Genomic DNA, 25,216 nt, shown 5'->3' on the forward strand with positions numbered 1-25,216 from the left:
ATGGCTCCTGATGACAGAATAACAACATTTATTGGACAACTGCAATACATTGGTTATTGGCCCTCTGGGTGGGGGTTTGCTCCTGCTCCTAATGTTCTCAGCAGTGACGAAGGTGGCTGGGTGATGCTCAGACGTGCACCCGCTGAGGTAACTGTAGCTGCGCTGGCACAACTGAAACCCGCTGTCTTTGCAGTGGTGCTACAGCCTTGCTGGTTTGTACCATGGAGACTGGAACCACGTGCTGTGAGCCTCTGTTGTTCGATACAATATTCTGTCCTCTGTGCAGGACTACTTTTATTTAGCAAACCACTGACAGTCCTCCATTCAGTTACGTCACTGCCTGTGCATTCCATAGCATGTACCTTACAGTTGAGTCCACCTGCATTAGTGTGCAACCTTCCTGGGTAATATACTACCTCACAATCAAATTCGCTTAACCGCACCCAATTCCAAAAATCACTTCAAGCATTTCCTTCTCTGTAGTGGTATAATTTCATTTAGCATTATTGAGCTGCTGTGAAATATATGCAATAGGGTGTCCTGTTCATCTACTTTGAGACTAAAAATAACCCTTAGCACAAAAGTGCTTGAATCACAAGAAAGAATAAATGGGTTTTCAAAGTCTGGCTAGACAAAAACGGGACTAGACGTCAACAGATCTTTTAACTTCTGGAACGCCATCTCTCACTAAGCTGCCCAGTGAAACTTCAGTCCTTTCCATAGCAGTTGCGTGAGAGGTCTTGCAGTTTCTGCTAATTTTGGAACATACCTATGGTAAAAATCCGTGAGCCCCAAATGAAACTACGATTCCTTTACTACCCTGGTGGGTGTTGGAAAATTTGGAAAGGTCTCAACTAGCTTTGGATCGCTATGAATTCTATCCTGCCCTGTAATGTGAACCAAATACTGAACTTCTGGCAGTACAAAATGACATTTCTCTAAGCTCAATGTTAACGGTGCAGTGCGTAGATGATCAAACACTGTGCACAATTACTCCAAATGTTTTGGAATATCCTTTGAATACATGATTATGTCATCCAGGTACACTATGCAGTGTTTTATTTTTAATGCATGGAACACACTATCCAACACATGCTGAAAGATTGCCGGCATGTTTTTAAGTCCAGAAAGTGTGCAGCAAAACTGAAAGTGTCCAGTCGGTGTGGAGAATGCAGTTTTTGGCCAGTCCTCTGGTGTCACTGCCAACTGGTGGTAATCACTACGCAAATGCAGTGTTGTGAAATACTGACACTGACACAAGTTGTCCAGTGTCTGTTATATGACGCATAGGATATGCATCTGACACCTTTTTCTATTTGAGGAACTGGTAATCACAACAGAAACATTATACTTTGCAACCATCAAGTGTTTTTTGCTTACAATTACAATGGGAACATGTCAAGGACTGCAGTTAGGTCCTGTGATGCCATCTATAAGTTGCTGGTCTATAAACGCTTCCATAGTCAGCTGTAAATGACTTGGAACTCGATGCAGTTGTTTGGTGATGGATGCCTGATTTCCAGCAGGAATTTGGTGTTGAACAAGCGGTGTTGCAGATAATGGCCCCGACGGATTAAATAATGTCTTGTACCCACTCAGTAGTTTTTCCACTAATGAACTGTGCTGTGCTTCAAGATGTGCTACCTTACTCCTTAACACTAACCAGTCGACAGACCCCTCCAACATTGTGTGATGTGCTGTAAAATCATGGTCTAGTTCATCCTCATGCAACACTTCTAAATTTGCAACCAGGGTACCCTGCGGCAACTTTACTGCCTTGGTGCCAATATTATCAATACTGACAGGTGTTATCCTCATGCTGTCTGCCTCCTGAACGTAGCACACACTATATTGTAGAAAATGACTAACTGCACCCAATACCTTGTTATCTGCCAAAGGTTCGGTGATACACAACAAATTCACTGGCAGGTCAGAACCAACATCAGTACAGACTACCTTCCTGTACCTTTCAGTATGCGATCCTGCGAATTGACCTTAAGGGACCTTGTACACAGTTAAATTTGTTTCCCCTGGCCATGGGACAGACCTTGTGACAATGAAGGTATTCCAGTTGCGGAGCCTAGCTGAAACAAAGTTCCATCCAGTTCTACCGTATGCCATTCCAAGTCAGTTATGGCACAATGTGCACCTAGGAAATCGAATCCGAGAACATCATCGTACCTATCGCTAACCATGCGAGGAACTTCTGCAGTCATGTGGAAGTTAACCTCCCCCACCCAGAACTTCAACATTCCAGCATTGAGTGAATTTACACACCCTCCACCTACACAATTTAATGTCTAGCATGTTGCACTTAACCCATTTGCTCCAAATACTTGCTTATTTGCAACCAGTACTGGAGAACTGGTATCCAACTACATTTTACGTAGTTTACCACTGCTTTCTTAAATGTGTGACACTTAATGGGAGTGAGGTATAATGGACACCCTGCCCGCTGCGCTGTTTACCTGCTGCCCACAAGATCTACCCTGTGATTGAAACTTCAATTGTTGCTGACATCTGTTATGGCGTTGCCAGTCCGAGTAACCAGTTTCCTTACAATACGTGCAACTTTACTGTCTGCAGTCTCTTTGTACATGACTCTTTTGTCCACACCAAAAACATTTGATATCCATACTATACATTCACTTGACTTACAATGACTCCATTTCCTCTAATGATGATGCAATATTCATTGCTTCACTCAAATATTTAGGAAATTCTGTACACACCTTTCTTGACATTTCCAAAAACTGCTCTGCTTCCCACAAAATTACTGAGTTAACCCTGTCATCGTCCGTGAGCTCTTAGGTACCTACATTGATTTTACGAATACGGTTGGTGAAACTTTCAATTGATTCGTCCCGCTTACGAAAAAACCCTGATAAGTTGTTCCCGACAATAGCCATGTTCTTCTTCCGATATCTATTAACCCTTCCTGAAAATTCTCAAATGTTTTAGCCTCCCTCAGATTCTTATTACACATAATGTGCTCTAGCGTATCTTGTTAATTTCAGTCTAGCAACACATAATAAATGTTCCTTACCCCATTCACCTAATTTGTTGGCTGTAGCCAAATTGTCAGAAAAGATAAAAACATCTTCCCCCAGTTCCCCAGAAAACAGGGTAATCAATCCTGCAGCAGTGCCATCCAGAATAGGTGGGTTGGGCTGTGACTGCTCCCTCTCTGCTGATCTGGGCTTATTTACCTCTAGCCGTAATTTATCTACCTGATACCTAAATTGCTCAATAATCTCAGCAGATGAAAGTTCCTTCACCATGACTACAATTTAATCAAGAGAAAAGTGTATCCAAAGAACACAAAGATTATCCTGGCAAAAGACAGGGAGACAGACAACCCAGCAGGCTCGAAACCAAAATAACTGAAATCTGCGCTTACTTCCTTTGCTGCGTGGCACACCGTTGCTGTAGATGCTCCATACTGCTGACTTCTAATTCCATTAGGTCCGGCCTCCTTGATGCCTCAGCAGTCTGACACCAGTGTAAACACTACCGTCCATTGCTGAATTTTAATGTGGGTTCTCTGCTGGACGTGAGGAAGAGGGTGGTGGGGTTGTGTTCATGATAACAGAATAACATCATTTATTGATCAACTGCAATACATTGGTTGTAGGCCCTCTGAGCAGGATGTGCTTTCACTCACAGTACTCTCAGTAGCAATGAAGGTGGCGTGCGGATGCTCAAATGTGCAACTGCCGCAGGAACTGTAGCTGCGCTGGAGTAACTGGAACCTGTTGCGTTGGCAGCAGCACTATGGCCTCGCTGGGTCATACGGCAGTGACTGGAACCGCATGCCACGGGCCTCTGTTGAGATCGCGGCTGGGGTGTGTGGTGGCGACGGTGGCAGTGGGGTGGGTCAGTGCCCTATCTTAGCAACCATCCGTAGCAGTGGCTGTCTGGTGTTGGCGGACCAGATTCCTGGCTTCGGTCTCAATAACGGTGTTTGTGCAGATGGCGACAGTGCATTACCACAATGCAACCCAGGCAATGACAGCCCTGGCAGGCAGTGTCTGACAATCAAATAGTGACAGTGATGACTGCAGTGCCGGCATCACTCTGGTGCCTCCTAGACCACGACCTGTATTATAATGCTGACTATTACAATGACTGCGATGACTCAGAAACGGTGCATCTCTGAATGACACAGGCTCTGTGTCACCCCATTATCTCTCGATGGTCGACGAAGGTGAGCTGCCTGTGGGTCCTTAAATATGGCTTTCTGCTGCTGATGTGTGTGGTTCTTCGTCTCCAAAAGGATGGTAGAATATTCTGGTGTTGCTCAGTTGGCATAACTGACCCGATTACCACCCTCAATGTTGATACCTGGAGTGCGGCGAGCTGTGTCTTGTCACGTCCTCCGCTGGCCAGTGACACAGTGTTCTCCTTTGTACTGCTGAAGTCGGTGCTTTGCTGACCCACTTGCATCACAATATCTCCCCCTGCGGGTTCGGGGGTTAGAATAGGCCCGCGGTATTCCTGCCTGTCGTAAGAGGCGACTAAAAGGAGCCTCAAACGTTTCGGCCTTATGTGATGGTCCCCTCTCGGGTTTGACCTCCATCTATCTAAATTATTCCGAAGAGCGAGCCAATTGGGGAAGGGCGCCTTACATGGTGCACTGTATCCTTCGTGCAATTAGACCTTTAGCCGTCTTTCTCGTCGTTGCAATGGTGTCCCGCTCGTTTTCGATCTCTTGGGCGATTACCTCGCTGCACTCTGCAGTGTTTCTTTTAACTGTGACGACGACCTTGGCCATTTTTGCACCTAAGATCCAGCACGGTAGCCAGTCCGTTGTGGTGGGGTCGCCATGTACCCTCTTGGTTGTAGCCCCCTGACAACACAGGGATCGCTCTACTGATGCCTGCGCCGTTCACTCCCCACGTATGCCAAGGAGTAAATGCCCATCTCCGTGGGGCATCAGGACTCCCGGCAATGGCCATCCTGCCAGGTGGCCTTTGCTGTGGCTGGGTGGCGCCCGTGGGGAGGGCCCTTGGTCGGAGTAGGTGGCATCAGGGCGGATGACCCGCAATGAAGCGTGGTACATCATCTCTCGCTGGCGGCCAGCTGTCAGCAGTCTCTAAGCGTTCCAAAGCTCACTTTAAGGCTAATGTGTATGACCCCAAATCGTTCCCCTCCCTGGCCACACCATGGGAGGAACGAAAGGCTGTGAATGAGAGCGAAAGATCCTCGCCCCGGTATCTCGTCTGTACCAGAGCTGACGGGTACTCGTTTGTGTCTGTGAAGCCTCAGTTCTTTGTCGAACATTTAGAGGACAAGTTCGGGGAGGTGGAGGGCTTGTCCAAGATGCGGTCAGGATCGGTGTTGATAAAAACGGCATCCTCCGCCCAGTCGCGGGCCTTGCTCGCTTGTACTAAGCTGGGGGATGTCTCCGTCACTATCACGCCCCATAAAAGTCTGAACATGGTCCAGGGCATTATCTTTCACAGGGATCTCCTTTTACAGTCCGACGACGAGCTGCGCGCCAACTTGGAGCGCCGAGGTGTCCTTTTCGTCCGGCGCGTCCACCGGGGTCCGAGGGATCGTCAAGTTGCCACCGGTGCCTTCATCTTGGCCTTCGAGGGTGACACGTTACCTGAGAAGGTCAGGGTGATGGTGTACCATTGTGATGTCAAGCCGTATATCCCTCCCCCGATGCGGTGCTTCAAGTGTTGGAAGTTCGGCCACATGTCTTCACGCTGTGCTTCCGACCTCGTCTGTCGCGATTGCGGTCGACCTTCCCATCCTGATCATCCCTGTGCGCCGCCTCCAATCTGTGTGAACTGTGGTGTGCACCATCCGCCTTGCTCGCCAGACTGTCCGATTCTGCAGAAGGAGCGGAAGATCATGGAAATAAAGACTCTCGACCGCCTGACGTACACTGAGGCGAAGCGGAAATATGATCGGCTTCATCCAGTGCGCATGACAGCTTCTTATGCCGCAACTGTCACTCCTTCTACAATTCCATCCGCTCCAGTCAGCTTTCAGAGTCGAAGTCCCACACCTGCCCCCTTGATGGTGGGGGGCACTAAACCTCCTGTTGCTCCTGCTCCATCTACTTCAGGAGCAACACCCCCCCAACCATCGGGGACATCCGTCCCCCCTTCCCAGCCGGAGAAGCGTAAGACTTCTTCGGCTACTCTCGTAAGGAAGGGGTCCCTTGGGGACCTCCCTTCGCACGTTCCGACCGGTTCCAAAGCCGACGGCCGCAAGTGGCTCAAACAACCGCCAGTCCCTGGTCGTCGGGACACACGGTCATCGTCTGTCCCTGAGACTGACCCAGTGACGCCCTCCCAGCCTGAACCACCCAAGGCGCAGCGCGAGAAGCAGAAGAAGAAGAAACTCCCCAAGGCTACCGACATTGTGGTGGCACCCATTCCACCGCTTCCTACAAGCTCTGCGTCTGAGGATGAGGTGGAGATTCTGGCGTCCGCTGAGGACATGGATCTCGCCAGTCCCTCGGATGCAGTAGATGGCTGTTGTCCAGGTGGTGACTCAGTAGCAGCAGGGGCCCCGGAGGCGTAATCTGCCTCCCCAATCCCATCACGCCTTTCCCATCCATGGCTAATACCATCCTCCAGTGGAACTGCAGCGGTTTTTTCCACCATCTAGCTGAGCTCCGCCAACTTATCAGCCGTCATCCTTTCCTTTGCATTGCTCTGCAGGAAACTTGGTTTCCAGCAATGCGAACCCCCGCCCTCCGTGGCTATCGGGGTTATTTTAAGAACCGGGCAGCTTATGAAAGGGTGTCTGGTGGCGTCTGCATATATGTCCTTAACTCTCTTCACAGCGAGTTTGTACCTCTACAAACAGCTTTAGAGGCTGTCGGTGTTCGGGTGTGGACGCCACAGGCTATCACCATCTGCAGTATTTACCTTCCACCTGATGGTGCTGTCGCGCAGAATGTCCTGGCTGCTCTGATAGCCCAACTGCCGCCACCTTTTTTGCTGCTGGGCGATTTCAATGCCCACAACCCTCTATGGGGTGGGACTGTCTCTGATGATCGCGGTCGGGCCGTGGAGCATGTGTTGGCTCAGCTCGACCTTAGCCTCTTGAACACCGGTGCTCCCACGCATTTCAGTGTGGCCCATGGCTCGTTCTCGGCCATCGATCTCTCTATTTGCAGCCCTGGACTCGTCCCATCCCTCCACTGGAGAGTGCATCCTGACCTGTGTGGTAGTGACCATTTTCCCATCTATTTGTCACTGCCCCAGTGTCATTCTTCTGGGCGCTTGCCCCGCTGGGCACTCCACAGGGCTGACTGGCCAGCTTTTACTTCCGCTGTAACCATTGCGTCTCCCACACAGGGTGACATTGACGAGGTGGTCCGTGTTTTCACCACGTCCATCATTTCAGCGGCCGAGGCTGCCATCCCCCGTTCCTCTGGCCTCCCTCGGCGGAAGGCTGTCCCCTGGTGGTCGCCGGAGATTGCTGAGGCTATTCGCAACCGTAGGCGGGCTCTCCAGCGTCATAGGCGGCACCCATCTCTGGAGACCCTCATCGCCTTTAAGAGGCTCCGTGCCTTCGCCCGTCGTCTTATTGCACGGCGTAAGCAGGAGTGCTGGGAGAGGTACGTCTCCTCCCTGGGCTCCCGTGTCTCCTCCTCGCTCGTGTGGTCCCGGATCCGGCGGATTTATGGATCCCAGACCCCTATGGGTGTCCCTGGGCTCTTCTTGGACGGCGCTGTCTGCACGGACGCTGCCGCCATTGCTGAACGGCTAGCCGCGCACTTTGCTCAGAGCTCTGCGACTGCATCCTATCCCCCCGCCTTTCGCTCTCTAAAGGAGCGAGCCGAGCGGACGCCGTTCTCATTCCACACGCGTCATTCTGAAAAATACAATGCTCCTTTCAGCGAGAGGGAATTCCTCGCTGCCCTCGCCGATTGCCCTGATACAGCACCAGGCCCAGACTGCATCCACGCGCAGATGCTGAAGCATCTCTCCAGGGACTGCCAGAGACACATTCTCGCGATATTTAATCGCATTTGGAACAAAGGCGTGTTCCCGTCGCAATGGCGAGAGGGTCTTATTGTCCCCATCTTGAAGCCCGGTGCGGACCCACTGGCGGTGAACAGCTATCGTCCCATTACCCTCACCAACGTTTTGTGCAAATTGCTCGAACGTATGGTGGGGCGGCGTTTGTGCTGGGTCCTTGAGTCGCGCGGTCTCCTCGCTCCATCCCAGGGTGGCTTCCGTCGGGGCCGGTCTGCAGTGGACAATTTGGTGCGGCTGGAATCTGCTGTCCGTACGGCCTTTGCCCGACGTCAGCATCTCGTAGCTGTATTTTTCGATCTGCGGAAGGCCTATGACACCACATGGAGGCATCACATCCTCGCCACGTTGCATGGGTGGGGTCTTCGTGGTCGGCTCCCGGCGTTTCTTCAAAGCTTTTTATTGCGCCGCTCTTTCCGGGTGCAAGTCGGTGCCACCTCTAGTTCCTCTTATATACAGGAAAATGGGGTCCCGCAGGGCTCGGTGTTGAGCGTCTCCTTATTTTTAGTGGCCATTAATGGTCTGGCTGCAGCAGTGGGGTCGTCGGTGTCTCCTTCTTTGTATGCCGACGACTTCTGCATCTCATTTAGCTCCACGACTATGGGAGTCGCCGATCGCAGGCTGCAAGTCGCCGTTCGCAAGGCAGCATCATGGGCTCTGACTCATGGTTTTCAGTTCTCTGCTGCCAAGACTCGAGTAATGCACTTCTGCAGGCGTCGGACGGTCCACCCTCATCCTGAACTTTACCTCGACGGCCACCTGCTTGACGTGGTGGACACTTGCCGCTTCTTGGGACTTGTGTTTGATGCCCGGCTCACATGGGTTCCTCATGTTACTCAGCTGAAGCATAAATGCTGGCGGCACCTCAACGCCCTCCGCTGCCTTAGCCACACGTCTTGGGGTGCAGATCGCTGCACGCTGCTGCGATTGTACAGAGCCCTTGTGCAGTCCCGGCTTGATTATGGGAGCCTGGCCTATGGGTCTGCGTCACCCTCAGTGTTGAAGTTGTTAGACCCCATACACCACTGTGGGGTTCGGCTTGCAACTGGCGCTTTTCGCACTAGTCCCGTGGATAGTCTACTGGTGGAGGCCGGGGTTCCCCCGCTGCGGATTCGCCGCCATCGTCTGCTCGCCGACTATGCTGTCCACGTCCATTGCTCGCCAGGCCATCCCAATCGTCGCCTGCTTTTCCCTGCCATGGTCCTCCATCTGCCCGAACGGCGACCTAGGTCTGGGCTTTCCGTAGCTGTCCGTGTCCAGTCCCTGCTGTCAGAACTGGGGTCATTCCCTCTTCTGCCTCCCTTCCGGGTCCGTACACCTACGCCTCCCTGGTGTTTGTCCCGGCCGTCTGCCCGTCTGGATTTGGCACAGGGACCTAAGGACTCGGTTCCGCCTGTGGCCCTCCGTCGCCGTTTTCTTGTGCTCCTCGAATCATTTCTGGGCTGTGAGCCTGTCTACACTGATGGTTCCCTGGTTGATGGTCGCACTGCCTACGCCTTTGCTCACTCTGCCCATGTTGAGCAACGCTCCTTGCCGGCTGGCTGCAGTATTTTTACTGCAGAGCTGGTGGCCATCTTGCGCGCTCTTGAGCATATGCGTTTCTGCTCAGGTAGGTCCATCGTCATCTGGAGTGACTCCCTGAGCAGCCTTCAGGCCATTGACCGCTGCTATCCCTCTTCTCCTCTGGTGTCCTCTATTCAGGAGTCTGTTTCCGCCATTGCCCGTTCTGGTCGTTTGGTGGTCTTGGTTTGGACGCCAGGTCATGTTGGCATCCCGGGGAACGAACGTGTTGACAGGCTGGCCAAAGGGGCGATTGACGCCCCGGCTTTGGAGATCGGCCTCACAGCTCGCGACCTGCAGCTGGTGTTGCGCCGTAAGGTGCTTGGGGTGTGGGCTGATGAGTGGCGTGGCCTGACATCCCCAAATAAGCTGCGGGCTGTTAAGGAGACGACCGATGTGTGGCGGTCCTCCTTGCGGATTTCTCGTAAGGAGTCTGTTGTCCTGTGCCGGCTGCGCATTGGGCACACATGGATGACGCATGGCCACCTATTGCGACGTGAGGCCCCACCTTTATGTCGCTGCGGCTCCATTTTGACAGTGGTCCACATTTTATTAGACTGTCCACTTTTAGTTGTGCTCAGGCAGTCGTTTCCACTGCCTGCCTCGCTCCCTGCCCTTTTAACAGATGACTCTGCTATGGCTGACTTCGTTTTACGTTTTATTCGGGCAGGGGGTTTTTATCATTTAATCTGAGTGTTTCTGTTTTATTTGATTGTTTTGTGTTGCTTCTGGCCTTTGGCCTCCGGTTTTAAACTCAGTTTTTAATGTGTTTTCGGTGGTTGGCTCTTCCTTTTTTTGTTCCTATGGTCGGCCAACCACTGTCGCACTCCATGTAGTTTTATTTTGTTTTGTCTGGTCCTTGTCTACGTTTCTTTTGTTCTGTGTCGTCTGTCTCCTATTCTGTTGAACATATTTTATTCTCTGTGGGTATTTTTAGTATTTTGGAAAAAGGGACCGATGACCTCTGCAGTTTGGTCCCTTTCATCCCTCAACCAACCAACCAACCATCACAATATCATACCACTGAGCTGTGCAACAGAATGTAACACACACAGGACTTCTGGCTCCCAATATTCCTTTGCATTCGTTACTCTGAAACTCCTGTCTTTAACTAACTAAATTGTGCTAACCATTCGACCCTGTGCAATAGTCAAGATGTATGAATCTTCAACCAGAACAAAATTTTCAAGAATTAGGTGGATTATTATACATGAATAGGAACAAGAAAAGATTGTTTTATTTCACAGTCAAATTCAGTGTTATATTTGGCCAAATTTGATGTCATTTGTTGCTAGATTAAATGTTGCTTTTTTGTCAAATTCAGTGTTGCTTTTTTGCACGATTTGGTGTTATTTTTTGCCAGTTTTGGCGTTATTTTTTGCCTGAGTTCCTGTTGTTTTTGCCCTTATTCAGTGTCTTTTTTTCCAAATTCAGCTTTTTTTCTGTGAAGGTTGGTGCTATTTTTTGCCAAATTTGATGATATTTTTTGTGAAATTCAGTGCATTTTTCCCAAGTTCTAAGTTGTATCCCACCACCAATTTTGTGTTGTCCCACCCACCCGCGACCCCTCATTCTGTGTTGTTTATTACCAATTTCTGTGCCATTTTTTTTCAGGTTCTGTGTAATTTTTGCAAAATTGGATTTTTTGCCAATTTTGATGCTGTTTTCCTCATTACATCAAAGTTTGTTGCAAGAGAAATGAAATGCCATTTTAAGATTATGCATGAACCTCAGCCTTGAGGAAATTAGATATCAAAACACCATTTTAATATTCAATAACTACAGATTGTGAACATCAGTAAACTACCATCCTTAGATTTATAACTTTTTTTATACAGCAAATTTATGAATTTTGTGACATATTGTAAAAATTGCCAATTTTGCTAAAAACTGCTAACTTCACGTTATTTTCCATGTTATATTTTTTTTCTGAAATCTTCTTGTCCCTGTATATGAATAAAACCACTCCATTGTTGTGTTTACTTCTATAGTAATATTATATCCTACACTATGTCCTACACAGGTTATCATGAGACAATTGGTCCTTTGAAAGAAAGTGCTGTTTGGGTTGAAGAAGCTCCACTTCGGACACTTGTTTGGGGGAGAAGATCACTTTCTCCCACAAGTTATCAACAAGAAGATCCGTTAGGTCTATCTGTTGAAGAAAATGAGTAAGTTAATAGATTAAGTCTTCGCTTGTGTCAGTCTTCTAATTAAACAAATAAATGTCTCACGTCTTGCTCAATCTTTCAGTAAGAAATTTCCTGAGGATGACCTTCGAGAGCTGTTTCCTGATGGATCAGGTGATCTAACATCAGAGCAGTTTGTAGCTGCTTGGTTTCTTCTTGAAAACCACCATGCAACATCCTTTGAAGATTTAAAGGCTGGCCTCGCATTTCTGCGACGGAAAGTTGATGGGCAAAAAGAAGGACAACTTTCATTTTTGAAAGTGAGATGCACTGCTTAACATGAAGTTTTAAGTAATGTACTGTATTATGGTAAATATTTGTTTGCAGAAATTTGCTGAGATGGTAATAGAGGCTATGATATCTGTTAATTTTGCTTTTGTACAGTTCACCAAAGATTTCCTTCAGGGATATGGTCTTGAGTGTACATAGTAAAGAAACTATGAATACTGACTATGGTTGCAAATTATCTTTTACTTTGGTATTGTAGGTTTGAATTTGGGTGGAGCCTACTTCTTGCCATCCAGATTTTCGTTTCCATAGTTTCCATATTTCAGTTGCAGTGAATTCAGAATGGCATCCAAATTACTTCTCCATACTTCTTTCCCTTAAATGTATGTTCCATCGTGCAAGACCTTGTCATTAATGGGACAGAAAACATTAATCTTCCTTTTTTTTTTTGTAAAAATGATCTTCATTAATTTAGAAAAAAATATTGCCCTTATACTTTGATTAAATCTTGAACATCAAAATATTTTCCACAATATATTTAATATACTTTGGCGAGTTATTGAATCCATGTATACCTTTCCATGTGACAGTATGGAAGCTCATATATTAACGCCCTTCTGCATTCTGAAGATAATATCCCTGCTAAAAGACCCTCGCTCCCTTGCTCCCTTAAAAAGAAATATTCATATTCATTAGCAAATAGAAACTATCAGAATAAACTAGTTTCTTCATTTTTAGATCATCTATACCTGCAGTCATGCATACTTCACTGTAGTATAACAAAGGTATTTGTTAATTACAGTGTATTAGTAAGTTTTTCAGTACAGATTGTGCTTAATTTGTATTCCTAAAAACTTAATAGTATCTACTACTTGCAGCATCGACATATCACGTTATCTATATCTCCAATTTTGAGGAAGTATTTCATTTATTTAATATGCGGGTTGTCGTTCTACTGGTGCTTGTCACTTTTTAATTTCGCATGTTGGTTGATATGGTGCAACGCATCCTCAAAAAGCTTCAGAATCATATGAGCATGGAAATTGGAATCTTCCTCCCCTCTAAAAGTTGCTAATGAAATAATCAGTGTTTGAAAATATATTATAGATAAGTAAATAGTTTACTCACCAAGCATCGGCAAGAATAACACACAAAAGATATGGAAATATATGAGCTATTGGAGCCAGTGTCTCCTCCTTCGGACTCACCAAGCATTGGAAAGAATAATAGACGAAAGATGTGGAAATGTGTGAGCTTTTGGAGCCATTATCACCTTCTTGTGACAGAAGGGTTGAAGGGAAAGGAAGAAGGATGCAGGAAAAAGGGCTGGTGAAGTTTGAAATCGGAAGAGTTACAGAAAAGTTGCCCAGAATCGTGGGTCAGAGGAGGCTTACTAGATAGGATGAGAAGGAGAGACTGTTTGTTGCTGCGTGCACAAGATGGGATTAAAAACCTAAGAACTGAGAGGTGGAAGGTAGGGTAATAAGCTAGACAGAGATTACTGGGAAAAAAAAATTATGAAAGCGTCAATAAGAATGGAAAGTTAGGCACATTATATGTGGTGGTCAAGTGAGTAGGACAGGGAAAAATAGAGAGATTGAAAAACATATAGAAAAATAAGTGGGAGTGAAGAAAAGGAACTGATAAAGAAGTTCTCAGACTGCAGACATTAAGATAAATTTAGGCTAGATTGTTGGCGAGAACTAAGCACATGTTGTAAAGGCAGTTTCAACGTGCATAGTTCTGAGAAACTGGTGTCAGGAGGGAGAATACAGATGGCAGTGTGATGAAACAGGCACCAAGATCATGCCTATCATGTTGTAAAGTGTGCTGTGCTCTGGTGATACAGTGGGGACTGGTCCAGGGGTGGCAGCTGTAGGGTAGGGAAATGGGTGCAGAAGCAGCATGGGGTATGACCTGGATATTACAGAGATTAGGGGAGAGGGGGTGAAGAAAAGCTGTTCTAGAAGGGATGGGTGAAATATCCCAGCCCACCTTCTTGTGACAGAAGGGTTGAAGGGAAAGGAAGAAGGATGCAGGAAAAAGGGCTGGTGAAGTTTGAAATCGGAAGAGTTACAGAAAAGTTGCCCAGAATCGTGGGTCAGAGGAGGCTTACTAGATAGGATGAGAAGGAGAGACTGTTTGTTGCTGCGTGCACAAGATGGGATTAAAAACATTTGGTTCCGCTGTTATTGACTCTCTCACGATATTTCTTCAGTAATCTCTGTTACTGTTTATAATGCACTTAACTTTCTGCTGTTATTGACTATCTCATGATATTTCTTCCGTAATCTCTGTCTTGCTCATTACCCTACCTTCACCTTTAAGTTCTCATGTTTTCAAACCTCATCTAGTGGAAGTGCCCCTACAGGTATTTTTTCATTCTCATCCCGTCCAGTAAGTGTCCCTTTACCTGGGGTTCTGGGTGTTTTTTCTCTAACTTTTGGTATTTCGTAAACCTCACTGGTCCTTTTCCTTCATCCCTCTTCCTTTCCTCTCAACCCTTCTACCAGGAGGAGGAGCCATTGACTCTGAAAACTCACACATTCCCATTTCTTTCATGTGTTTCCTCATGCAACTTCTTGGTGAGTAGCGTTTTTGTCTGTCCAATGACAAAACATGGACTTCTTGCTTAGAGGCGTGGTTTTTGAGTGTATAGAATTTTAGAGATTTGTTTTAAATATTTCAGCAGCAGCAGAGCACTGTAGTTGTATCATCAAATATTTGTTGACCTACATAGACTTGTCAAATACATTGGAGGACTCTTCAGAAACTGTGACGTTTGTTGTTGATTCAAGTGCACTGATAAATGACCTCAACACTACCATACTAGACAAAACCAAGAGAAAAATAGAACATACGTTCAACAAGCTGATAGCAAATAGCTTAATCCTAATAAAAATGCAGCTCAGTTTTTACTGTTTTGTAAAAGAAACTACCCTATAACATTCAATTACATTGCTTATGCATAAAGTGGAATGCATTTTGGAGTAGTTCAACATGTTTTGTTGTCTTGCTGCCTGTGATTTCCAAATTTTCTGAAGTAAAAATGAAATAATGGAAAGGGGATGGCATACCCTGTGATGCTGGGACTAAGGAACATACATTTTGAAGTAATGAACCAGTCTGAGAGATAATATCTTTAGTTTAGGAGTTCATTTTGAAAAGGCAGGTGGTAGCTTAAAATTCAGATCCCTGCCATTGACATTACTCTGAATTATGACACCTCTTGTGTTGTGATTAAAACAGACTTGCTGTAGTATCACAAATTTCTGACTTGTGTAAACAAGCTTTTTGTCATTGTAATTCCACTGAATGAGGTGGTGCAGTGGTAATACACTTGAATCTGCATTCAGGAGGACAGTGGTTCAAATCACCATCCACTCCTACTAGTTTAGGTTTCCTATGCTTTTCCCAAATTACTTAAGGCAAATGCCATGATGGTTTCTTTGAAAAAGACATAGCTAGTTTCTTTTCCATCCTATCTGAAGCTGGGGTGGTGCTAATTACTTAGTTGGTGGTGGGGCACTAAACTCTAATCTTCCTTCCTTTGCACTTGCTTCAGGAGTAAGTGAATTGTTTATAAGAAAAGTGAACTTTTTCAAATTCATTGTAATGTTACTGTCATTGTAGAAGGTATATCTATCATGATTCATTCCGTACTGGCTTCCTAAGTTCGCAGTATCCAGCACAGTCGCCAGTCCTTCATAGAGGGGTCGTCATGTGTCCTCTTGGTCGTAGCCCCCTGACTATGCAGGGATTGCACTACTGATGCCTGAGCTGCAATCTCCCCATGTATGCCAAGGAGTAGATGCCCATTGTCTTTGTTTGGGGCATCGGGACTCCCGGCAATGACCATCATGCCAGGTGGCCTTTGTTGTGGCTGGGTGGGCTCCTTGGGCAGAGCCACTGATCGCAGTGGGTGGCATCAGGGCTTATGACCTGCAATGAAGTGGACCAAGTCATCTTTTGCTGGGTACCGAATGGCCCCAGCCATCTCTAATAAAGGGAAGGCTGAATTCAATGCTGTGGAGTATGACTCTAAATCGTTCCCCTCCTTAGCTACACCATTGGAGGAACGTAGGGCCACAGAAAGCAGAGAGTCATATTCGCCTTGTTATTTAGTGTACAGCAGAACTGATGGGGACTGCTATCTGGATACGAAACCTCTATTTTCTGTTGAACCACTGGAGAATAAGTTTGGGGAAGTGACAGCACTGTCCAAAACGCACGATAGTTCATTCCCGATTCTGGCTGCATCACCAGCCCAGCCCTGAACATTAATCTGCTTGAGAAGCTAGGTGATATTCCTGTTTCAGTCACTCCCCATAAAAGTCTCAATGTGGTCCAGGGAATTATGTCTCATCACAACCTCTCATTGCAGCCCAATGATGAGCTACATGCCAGTTTAGAATGATGGGGCATTCATCTCATCTGGCACTCCTATAGGGGCCTGAAGATAATAGGCTTGCCACCGGTGCCTTCATGTTGACCTTTGAGAGTGATTTGTTACCTGAAAAGGTCAAGGTGATGGTATACCATTGTGGTGTCAAGCCATACATCCCTTCCCCTTTTGTGGGCTTTAAGTGCTAGAAGTTCGGGCACATGTCTTCCCGGTACTATTGCAGCACCACTTGTTGAAACTGCGGACGTCCACTGCATCTGAATACCACATGTGCCCGTCCTTCCACCTGTGTCAACTGTGGAGAGCTCCACTCCCCCTGCTCGTTGGACTGCACAGTACTCCAAAAGGAGTGGAAAATTATGGAGTACAAAATTGTGGACAGGCTGCCTTACTGTGAGGCTAAACTGATACATGAAAGGTTAAACCCTGCTCGATTGCTATCGACTTACGCTGCCGCTATGGTAATGTCGCTGTCATTGATGCCATTACACTCCTCGTCCAAGCTTTCTCCAGTGGGCACTCAGGGCTGCCCATCTTCACCCCCCTTCTGGTGACTGGGGGAACCTCATCTTCTGTTGCTCAAAAGCTTTTACTTTGTGACGACCTCTCCCACAAATGCTGGGGACATCATACCCCCCCTCTGCCACCCCCCTCCTCTTCCGTTGGAGAAGCAACAGCCTCCTCCAGCTCTTCTTGCATGGAAGGCGTCCTTTGGGACTCTACCTTCCATGGTTTCCCCCCGTGGTAAAGTGGAGGCCAGCCTGTGGTCGAAGAGCTTCACAGTCTTCCTCTGTCCCTGAAGCTACTTCAGAGAAGCCCTCCCAGCAAGCCCCTAAAGAGCAGTGAGAGGGCAAACTGACAAAGAAGAAATCTGTTAAGGAGTGGGAGACTCTGGTGGTCCCCACACCACCACTCCCTAACACTTCCACGTCTGAGGACGAGTTGGAGATTCTGGTATCCCTGGAGGACCTAGATCTCACTGAAGCCTCAGATGGAATGGTATTGGATGCGAGCAATCAACCAGTGGTGGCAGGTGACCGTGAGGTGTAATCTGCTTCTTTGGTCCCTTCGTGACTTCCCAGATGACGGAAAGCATCATCCTTCAGTGGAATTGCTGCGAGTTTTTCTCCCGCCTCGCTGAGTTAGGACAACTCTTGATTGCATCATACTTCAGTGGAATTGCTGAGGGTTTTTCTCCCGCCTCGCTGAGTTATGACAGCTCTTAAGTGTTACGCCTGTTTTTTGCGTTGCCCTTTAGGAAACCTGGTTTCCTGCAATGCAGACCACCGTCCTTCATGGCTATCATGGGTACTACAAAAACTGTTCTGACTGTGACCGAATTCCAGGTGGAGTCTGTATCTATGTCCTTAGATTTGTGTCTGTAGCAAACCTGTGCTCCTTCAAACACCTTTAGAAGTTCTGGCTGTTAGGGTGAGGACAATGCAGGAAATTACCGTCTGTAACGTCTACCTTCCTCCAGATGGTGAAGTGTGGCACCATGCATTGGCTGCATTGGTATCCCAGCTCCCCCCACTTTTGGTCTCTTGGTTTGCAATCCTGGAATTCTCCTGTCTATCCACTAGAGAGCTCAAGACAACTTGTATGGCAGTGACCACCTTCCACTCTTCCTGTCCCTCCCCGAGCATCACTCATCTGGATGCTTGCCCAGATGGGCTCTTAGCAAGACTAACTAGGACACTTTCACTTTCGCTATCACTGTTGAATATCTGTTGCATGGCAACATCGATGAGGTGATCCACACCATCATTACTGCCATTGTTGCTGCAGCTGAATCGGTAATCCCTTGTTCCTCAGGTTGCTCCCGGTGGAAGACAGTGCCGTGGCGGTCGCAGGAAATTGCTGCAGCCATTAGAGACCATAGGCGGTCCCTCCAACATCATAAGTGCCACCCGTCCCTGGAGTACCTCATTGCCTTCAAACAGCTCCGTGCTTGAGTCCGTCAGCTCACCAAACAAAGGAAGCAGGAGTGTTGGGAATGATATGTCTCCGCCATTGGAACACGAACCTCCCCTTCCTAGGTTTCAACCAAGCTGAGACGCCTTAATGGATATCGGACCCCTGCAGGTAGACCTGGAATATCCACACATGGAGCTGTATATACAAATCCAGGCATAATCACGGCATGTCTTGCTGAGCATTATGATTGCACCTTTGCATGTGAGAAATACCATCCCATCTTTCATCTCTGAAAACAGCAGGTGAAACAACAACATCTTGTCTTTTGCTCCATGCCACCCTGAGCCACATAATGCTCCCTTCAGTGAGTGGGAATTTCTCAGTGCCCTTGTTGATTGTCCTTACACATCCCCTGGACCAGACAGCATCCATTCCCAAATGATCACATATCTGTCATCGGATTACCAGGACCAACTTCTTGCTGTTTTCAACCGCGCCTGGAGTGATGGCAAATTCCTGTTGCAATGGTGGGAAAGTATCATTGTTCCAGTGCTAAAAAGCCTGGTAAGAACCTGGTAGATGTGGGTAGCTATTATCCTATCAGCTTCACCAGTGTTCTGTCCAAGCTGCTTGGACGTATGGAGAGATAGCAGTTGTGTTGGCTCCTTGAGTCTTGAGGCCTTCTGGCTCAATTCCAGGGTGGTTTTAGTCAAGGTCAGTCCACCACTGACAACTTGATCTACCTGGAATCTGTCAGCCGAACGAGCTTTTCCTGGTGTCAACAATTTATTGCCATCTTTTTCGATCTGTCAAAAGCCTACAATACCACTTGGCAACACCACATCCTCGCTACTCTGCACAAGTGGGGTCTCTGGGGCTCGCTCCCAATTGCTATAAGGAACTTTTTGTCGTTCAGCACTTTCAGAGTTTGACTTAGTGCTGCACACAGTTTGCCCCACATTCAAGAGAATGGGCTTCCTCAGAGCTCTGTACAGACTGTCCCACTCTTTTTAGTTGCTGTTAATGGTCTCGCAGCAGCAGTGGGTTCCTCAGCCTCCCCTTCTTATATGCTGACGATTTTTGTATTTCCTTCTGGTCCTCTTCTATTGGTGTGGTTGAACATTGGCTGCAGGGAGCCATACAAAAGGTGCAGTAGTGGGCACTCACTCATTTAATTTTCAGCTGCAAAGACTTGCGTCATGCACTTCTGTTGTTGTCGTACTGTCTACCCACATCCAGAACTTTACCTCAGTCACCAGCTACTTAAAGTAGTGGAGACTTACTGCTTTTCGGGACTGGTCTTCAACACCACTTAACTCGGCTTCCACATCTTCGTCAGCTTAGGGAAAAGTGCTGGTGGCATCTTAATATTATTTCATACCTGAGCGACACTGACTGGAGTGCTCATCGCCCTACAATGCTGCAGCCGTTTGAAGACTTTGCACAGTCCTGTCTTGACTATGGGAGCCCAATGTGTGGTTCAGCATTGCCCTCAGAATTGCAGCCGCTGGACTCTGTACGCCACTGTGGAGTTAGGCTTGGGGGCTTGTGACGGAAGCTTTCCGAATGATCTCATGCCTCCTCATGGAAGCTGGCATTGCAGATCAGGTGATAACAGCTGCTTGTGAATTGTACTGTGCACATTCATAGTTCATCTCATCATCGAAATTACTGTCTCCTTTTCCCTAACACAGTGATCTATCTCCCACAACGGTGACCCAGATTGGGGATTCCAAATGCAATCCGTGTCCAGTCGCTTGTTATTGTACTTGACACTTTACCTCTACCACCTTTCCTGTGGGTCCATTCACGTAAACCTCTACGATCCATGCCTCAGCCACAGCTTTGTCTGGACCTATCGCAAGGCCCAAAAGACTCGGTTCCGCCGGCAATTTTTCTCTCATGTCGTTGATTTCAAGAGCTCATAAATAATCTATGCTGATGGCTCGATGGCCGATAGTCATATTGGCTTCCCTTACGCCCGTGCTGGACATACTGAACAGTGCTCCATGCCGGATGGCTGCGTTGTTTTCAGTGCAGAGTTGGTAGCCATCTCTTGCGCTCTTGAGCATATCTGCTCCTGCATATATCTGCTCCTACACTTATGAGTCCTTTGTCATCTGTGGTGACTCCTTAAGCAGCCTGCAAGCTCTTGATCAGTGCTTCCCTCACCACCCTTTGGTAATGACTATCCAGGAATCTTTTTATGCCCTTGGAAATAGTGGATGCTCAGAGTCCTTCATTTGGACCCCAGGAAATGTTGGGATCCCAGGCAATGAACTCGCTGACTGCTGGCCAAACAGGCTACTGGTAAACTAACTCTGGAGACTGGCCTACTGGAGACTGATCACTGATCAGACTTACACTGTAAAGTTTTTGGGATCTGGGGTACTGAATGGTGCTTCCTCAGTACACCAACCAAACTGCACTATGTGATCAAAAGTATCCGGACACCCCAAAAAAATACGCTTTTATATTAGGTGCATTGTGCTGCCACCTACTGCCAGGTACTCCATATTATCGACCTCAGTAGTCATTACACATCGTGAGAGAGCAGAAGGGGGCTCTCTGCAGAACCCACGGGCATTGAACGTGGTCAGGTGACTGCGTGTCACTTGAGTCACACGTCTGCACGCGAGATTTCCACACTCCTAAACATCCCTAGGTCGACTGTTTCCAACGTGATAGTGAAGTGGAAACGTGAAGGAAATTACAGCACAAAAGCGTACAGGCTGACGTCGTCTGTTGACTGACAAAGACCGCTGACAGTTGAAGAGGGTCATAATGTGTAATAGGCAGACATCTATCCAGACCAACACACAGGAATTCCAAACTGCATCAGGATCCACTGCAAGTACTATGACAGTTAGGTGGGAGGTGAGAAAACTCGGATTTCATGGTTGAGTGGCTGCTCATAAGCCACACATCATGCCAGTAAATGCCAAACGATGCCTCGCTTGATGTAAGGAGAATAAACATTGGAGGATTGAACAGTGGAAAAATGTTGTGTGGAGTGATGAATCATGGTACAAGTTGTGGTGATCCGATGGCTGGGTGTGGGTATGGTGAATGCCCGGTGAACATGTATAGTGCCAACAGTAAAACTCGGAGGCAGTGGTGTTATGGTGTGGTCGTGTTTTTCATGGTGTGATCTTGCACCCCTTGTTGTTTTTGCATGGCACTATTACAGCAGAGACCTACATTGATGTTTTAAGCACCTTCTTGTTTCACACTGTTGAAGAGCAATTGGGGGATAGCGATTGCGTCGTTCAACATGATCGAGCACCTTTTCATAATGCACGGCCTATGGCAGAGTGGCTACGTGACAATAACCTCCCTTTAATGGACTGACCTGCACAGAGTCCTGACCAGAATCCTATAGAACACCTTTGGGGTATTTTGGAATGCCGATTTCGTGCCAGGCCTCACCGACCGACATCGAGACCTCTCCTCAGTGCAGCACTCTGTGAAGAATGGGCTACCATTCCCCAAGAAACTTTCCAGCACCTGATTGAACGTATGCCTGTGAGAGTGGAAGCTGTCATCAAGGCTAAGGGTGGGTCAACACCATATTGAATTCCAGCATTACCGGTGGAGAGTACCATGAAGTCATTTTCAACCAGGTGTCCGGATACTTATGATTACATAGTGTGTTACAGTGGAGCTTGCTCGTCCTTTTTTCTTCTTGCGATCAGCCATCACCAGCCATCCGCTGTATTCTTTTAATACCTCCTACTGTTTCATTCCTTTTTGTGCAAGTTCTCACCTTTTCTCTTGCTTCTTTTATTTTCTCCATCAGTGTGTTTCCCAGTTAGTTTTCTGTCTTTTTTACTTCCCAGACTTTTTTGGGGAATGATTTTACTCTGCGACCTGTTTGAATATGGAAAATGGGACTAATGACCCTGTAGTTTAATCCCTTTCTCTCCAACCCAACCAACCATCCAAGCTCCCTTTCTCCCTCCCTTACATTTTTAGTGGCTACTGGTTCTGCTGATGAGCACAGAAAGTCTTGACTGACAGAAAATAACTTTCCTTGGGAGATTAGTATAAATTACTCATAGTACCCTATAGCAAAATGTCATCTGTGTCTTGCTGCAGAATCTAGTATGATTGCAATACATGTACTTATAAATCATATAATCAAGAAATTTATGCCACAGCTTGATAATATGTAAATTTCTTTTTGTTTCCAGACAAATGTTGGCTCTGTAATGGAGCAGTTAGATACTCTGATGGTTTTGAAGGAGAAATTTGAAGCTGACATGAAAGAGTTTGGTCCTGATCAAACAGCCACAGTCGAGAAAGCTATTAGAGGTATGAAAACCAATGAGCTGGCAAGTTAGAACAACAGTTCATTAAAACAGTTAACACTAGAGAGTTTTTGTGAAGTCACGTTTCATGACCAAAAAAAAAAAAGTATGGAGTGAGATGGTCAGATGATCACCCCTGCCCCTCCAAACAAATCTTCTTGACGTTTCTATGTAGCAGCAAAAGCCTATTATTTTACATTGATCTGTTCAAGTTAAAAATCTTTTACTGTTAATAATTGCACTTACTATCTGTTTTGCCTTCGTGCTAAGATCTGCTTTCATTTCAAGTGCAAGTCCAGTTTTCCAGAAATGTTTTATAATATTTCAACATTTGTGTGGTTTGTACACTCTAAATACTGATTCTTGCTGTATTCATAGTGCTCTGTAAGCTACTTGTGAATGGGAAGATTCCAAGAAAGTTCATCAGGCAGTGCTGAATTAAAGTTTGATGAACGTTAGATTCTCAAATTAAGTTGCTTGAATCTGGATGTTCCTAATTTGAGCATAACTTTTATACTAGAAAACTTGTTTGCCTTAAAGGGTGGAAAAAAGATGCTTTTGTAAAGAAAAAACAGCTTAAAGAAAGTCTATAAATTATTCTCCTACTTTAATATAATGGAAGGAAACATTCCACGTGGGATTGGTCTTTAAATATGTCTGCTTGTGTCTGTATGTGTGGATGGATATGTGCGTGTGTGCGAGTGTATACCTGTCCTTTTTTCCCCCTAAGGTAAGTCTTTCCGCTCCCGGGATTGGAATGACTCCTTACCCTCGCCTTTAAAACCCACTTCCTTTCGTCTTCCCCTCTCCTTACCTCTTTCCTGATGAGGCAACAGTTTGTTGCGAAAGCTTGAATTTTGTGTGTGTGTTTGTGTTTGTTTGTGTGTCTATCGACCTGCCAGCGCTTTTGTTCGGTAAGTCACCTCATCTTAATTCTCCTACTTTATATTCACTAAATATTGTGATGTCTCAAACTCATTGAAATTGATTGTGGTTGAAATTTTCTGTTTTTGTATAGTGTCTGTGGAAGAAGCAAACAAGTTGTTCGAAGATGTTCTTGCTCGCAGAGAACGTGCTGATGCCACTCGAAATGCTCTTGGTGTCTTGCAGAGGTATAAGTTCTTGTTCAGTTTACCAGTGAACATTGAGCGTAACATACGGAAGGGTGAATATGAAGTTGTCATCAATGATTATGCAAGAGCAAGAAACTTATTTGGAAATACAGAAGTCAATGTGAGTTCTTTAAAGCACTATAAAATTAATTTACTATTTTAAATAAATGCTTCATGAGGCAGAAATGAAAATGTAGTTGTGACTTTTTGAGATAGGAGGAACTATGACAGCAGAGTCGGTAGACAGAGGAAATACATATTGTATTATTAACCTTTTATTATATAAAGAATAATGTCTTTTCAGGAGAATAGACATGTGGCGTGTGAGAAAAGCTGAACAATAGACATGCAGATTAAGCAAGAAGAAGAAATTGTTTGAGGAACAATTATCACAAACATGTCTCTGTATCTCAGTGAGTTGCACCCCACCCCCAATAGTTCAAAATGTAATGTATAACAACAATGGAAATTCCTGAATGGAATAATTCATAAAATGGAGGAAAGGCAATCACTCACCTGTAGGAGATTAATGTGAGACACGTAGAAACATTCAACAGAAAATGGTACTTTCATCAGCTTTCGAGCTCTTTCTCTAATAGGAGTACACAAATTCACACACACACAACCACATGGACAAAATACAAATCCATCGCTGTGGGACCTTCTTGTTGTGGGTGAGTGCGTTGGTGTGTCCATGTGGTTGTGTGTGTTAATGTGTGTATTCCTGCTAGATAAAGAGGAAGAGCTCAAAAGCTAGTGTAAATACTGTTTTCTGTTGTGTGTTCCTATGTGCCACACACTAACCAGCTCTAGGCGAGTGGTCTCCTTTCCTTCATTTATTGTAAAACTACTTGTATGTTCTTCTGTGTGGCTATTAAAAAAAGTCTTCTGTGGTTATTTTATCTCATTGGATGGCGAGCAGGCACTTCTCCTTTGCCTTGTATAGTGGCTTGGTGCCAATTTTTTATTTATATGATGTGTTAAAATATCAAACAAGTCACACTGGATAGTGAATTTGATCAGGTATCTTATAACTTGCTTGCTTTCCTCTATTACATTTTTTCCATGTGATGGTGTCTTTGCAGCCTGCCTATTAACCTGTTTTGTGGTCATCCTCAACATGCTTATTTTTCTCTGTGTCAGACTAATAATTACTATTTCTTACAAACAAAAACATAATCAGTGGAATTTTGAGTTCTAATATACAACATAAGAGTATTGACACGTCTAAACAAAAGTGAATCTAAGGCTTTAGTGCAGTCAAGTTACAAACACTTTTGTGAGGTGGAAATACTGAATTTTATGATTAGCTAAAGAATGAAGAAACTCCATCCAAACAGGCATCGGGAGATACAACGGTACCGAGCGACCATTGTGCCATCCTCAGCTGATAGGTGTATTGGATGCAGGTATGGAGGGGCATGTAGTCAATACACTACTCTCCCAGCCATTGTCAGTTTTCGTGACCAGAGCCACTACTTTTCAATAA

At 46.1% G+C, this 25,216-nt stretch overlaps 1 protein-coding gene across 1 annotated transcript in view; it reads left to right on the plus strand.

Moving 5' to 3' along the window:
* Positions 1-25,216, plus strand: part of LOC124798415 (exocyst complex component 2) — a 129,486-nt gene that overhangs the window by 21,909 nt on the left and 82,361 nt on the right. The window contains exons 4-7 of the mRNA XM_047261812.1: positions 11,590-11,737; positions 11,820-12,015; positions 22,499-22,619; positions 23,634-23,848. Of these exons, the coding sequence (XP_047117768.1) occupies positions 11,590-11,737; positions 11,820-12,015; positions 22,499-22,619; positions 23,634-23,848 (680 nt within the window). The remainder of the gene's footprint in view (positions 1-11,589; positions 11,738-11,819; positions 12,016-22,498; positions 22,620-23,633; positions 23,849-25,216) is intronic.

The sequence above is a fragment of the Schistocerca piceifrons genome, chromosome 5, assembly GCF_021461385.2.
Source record: "Schistocerca piceifrons isolate TAMUIC-IGC-003096 chromosome 5, iqSchPice1.1, whole genome shotgun sequence".
Lineage (NCBI taxonomy): Eukaryota > Metazoa > Arthropoda > Insecta > Orthoptera > Acrididae > Schistocerca > Schistocerca piceifrons.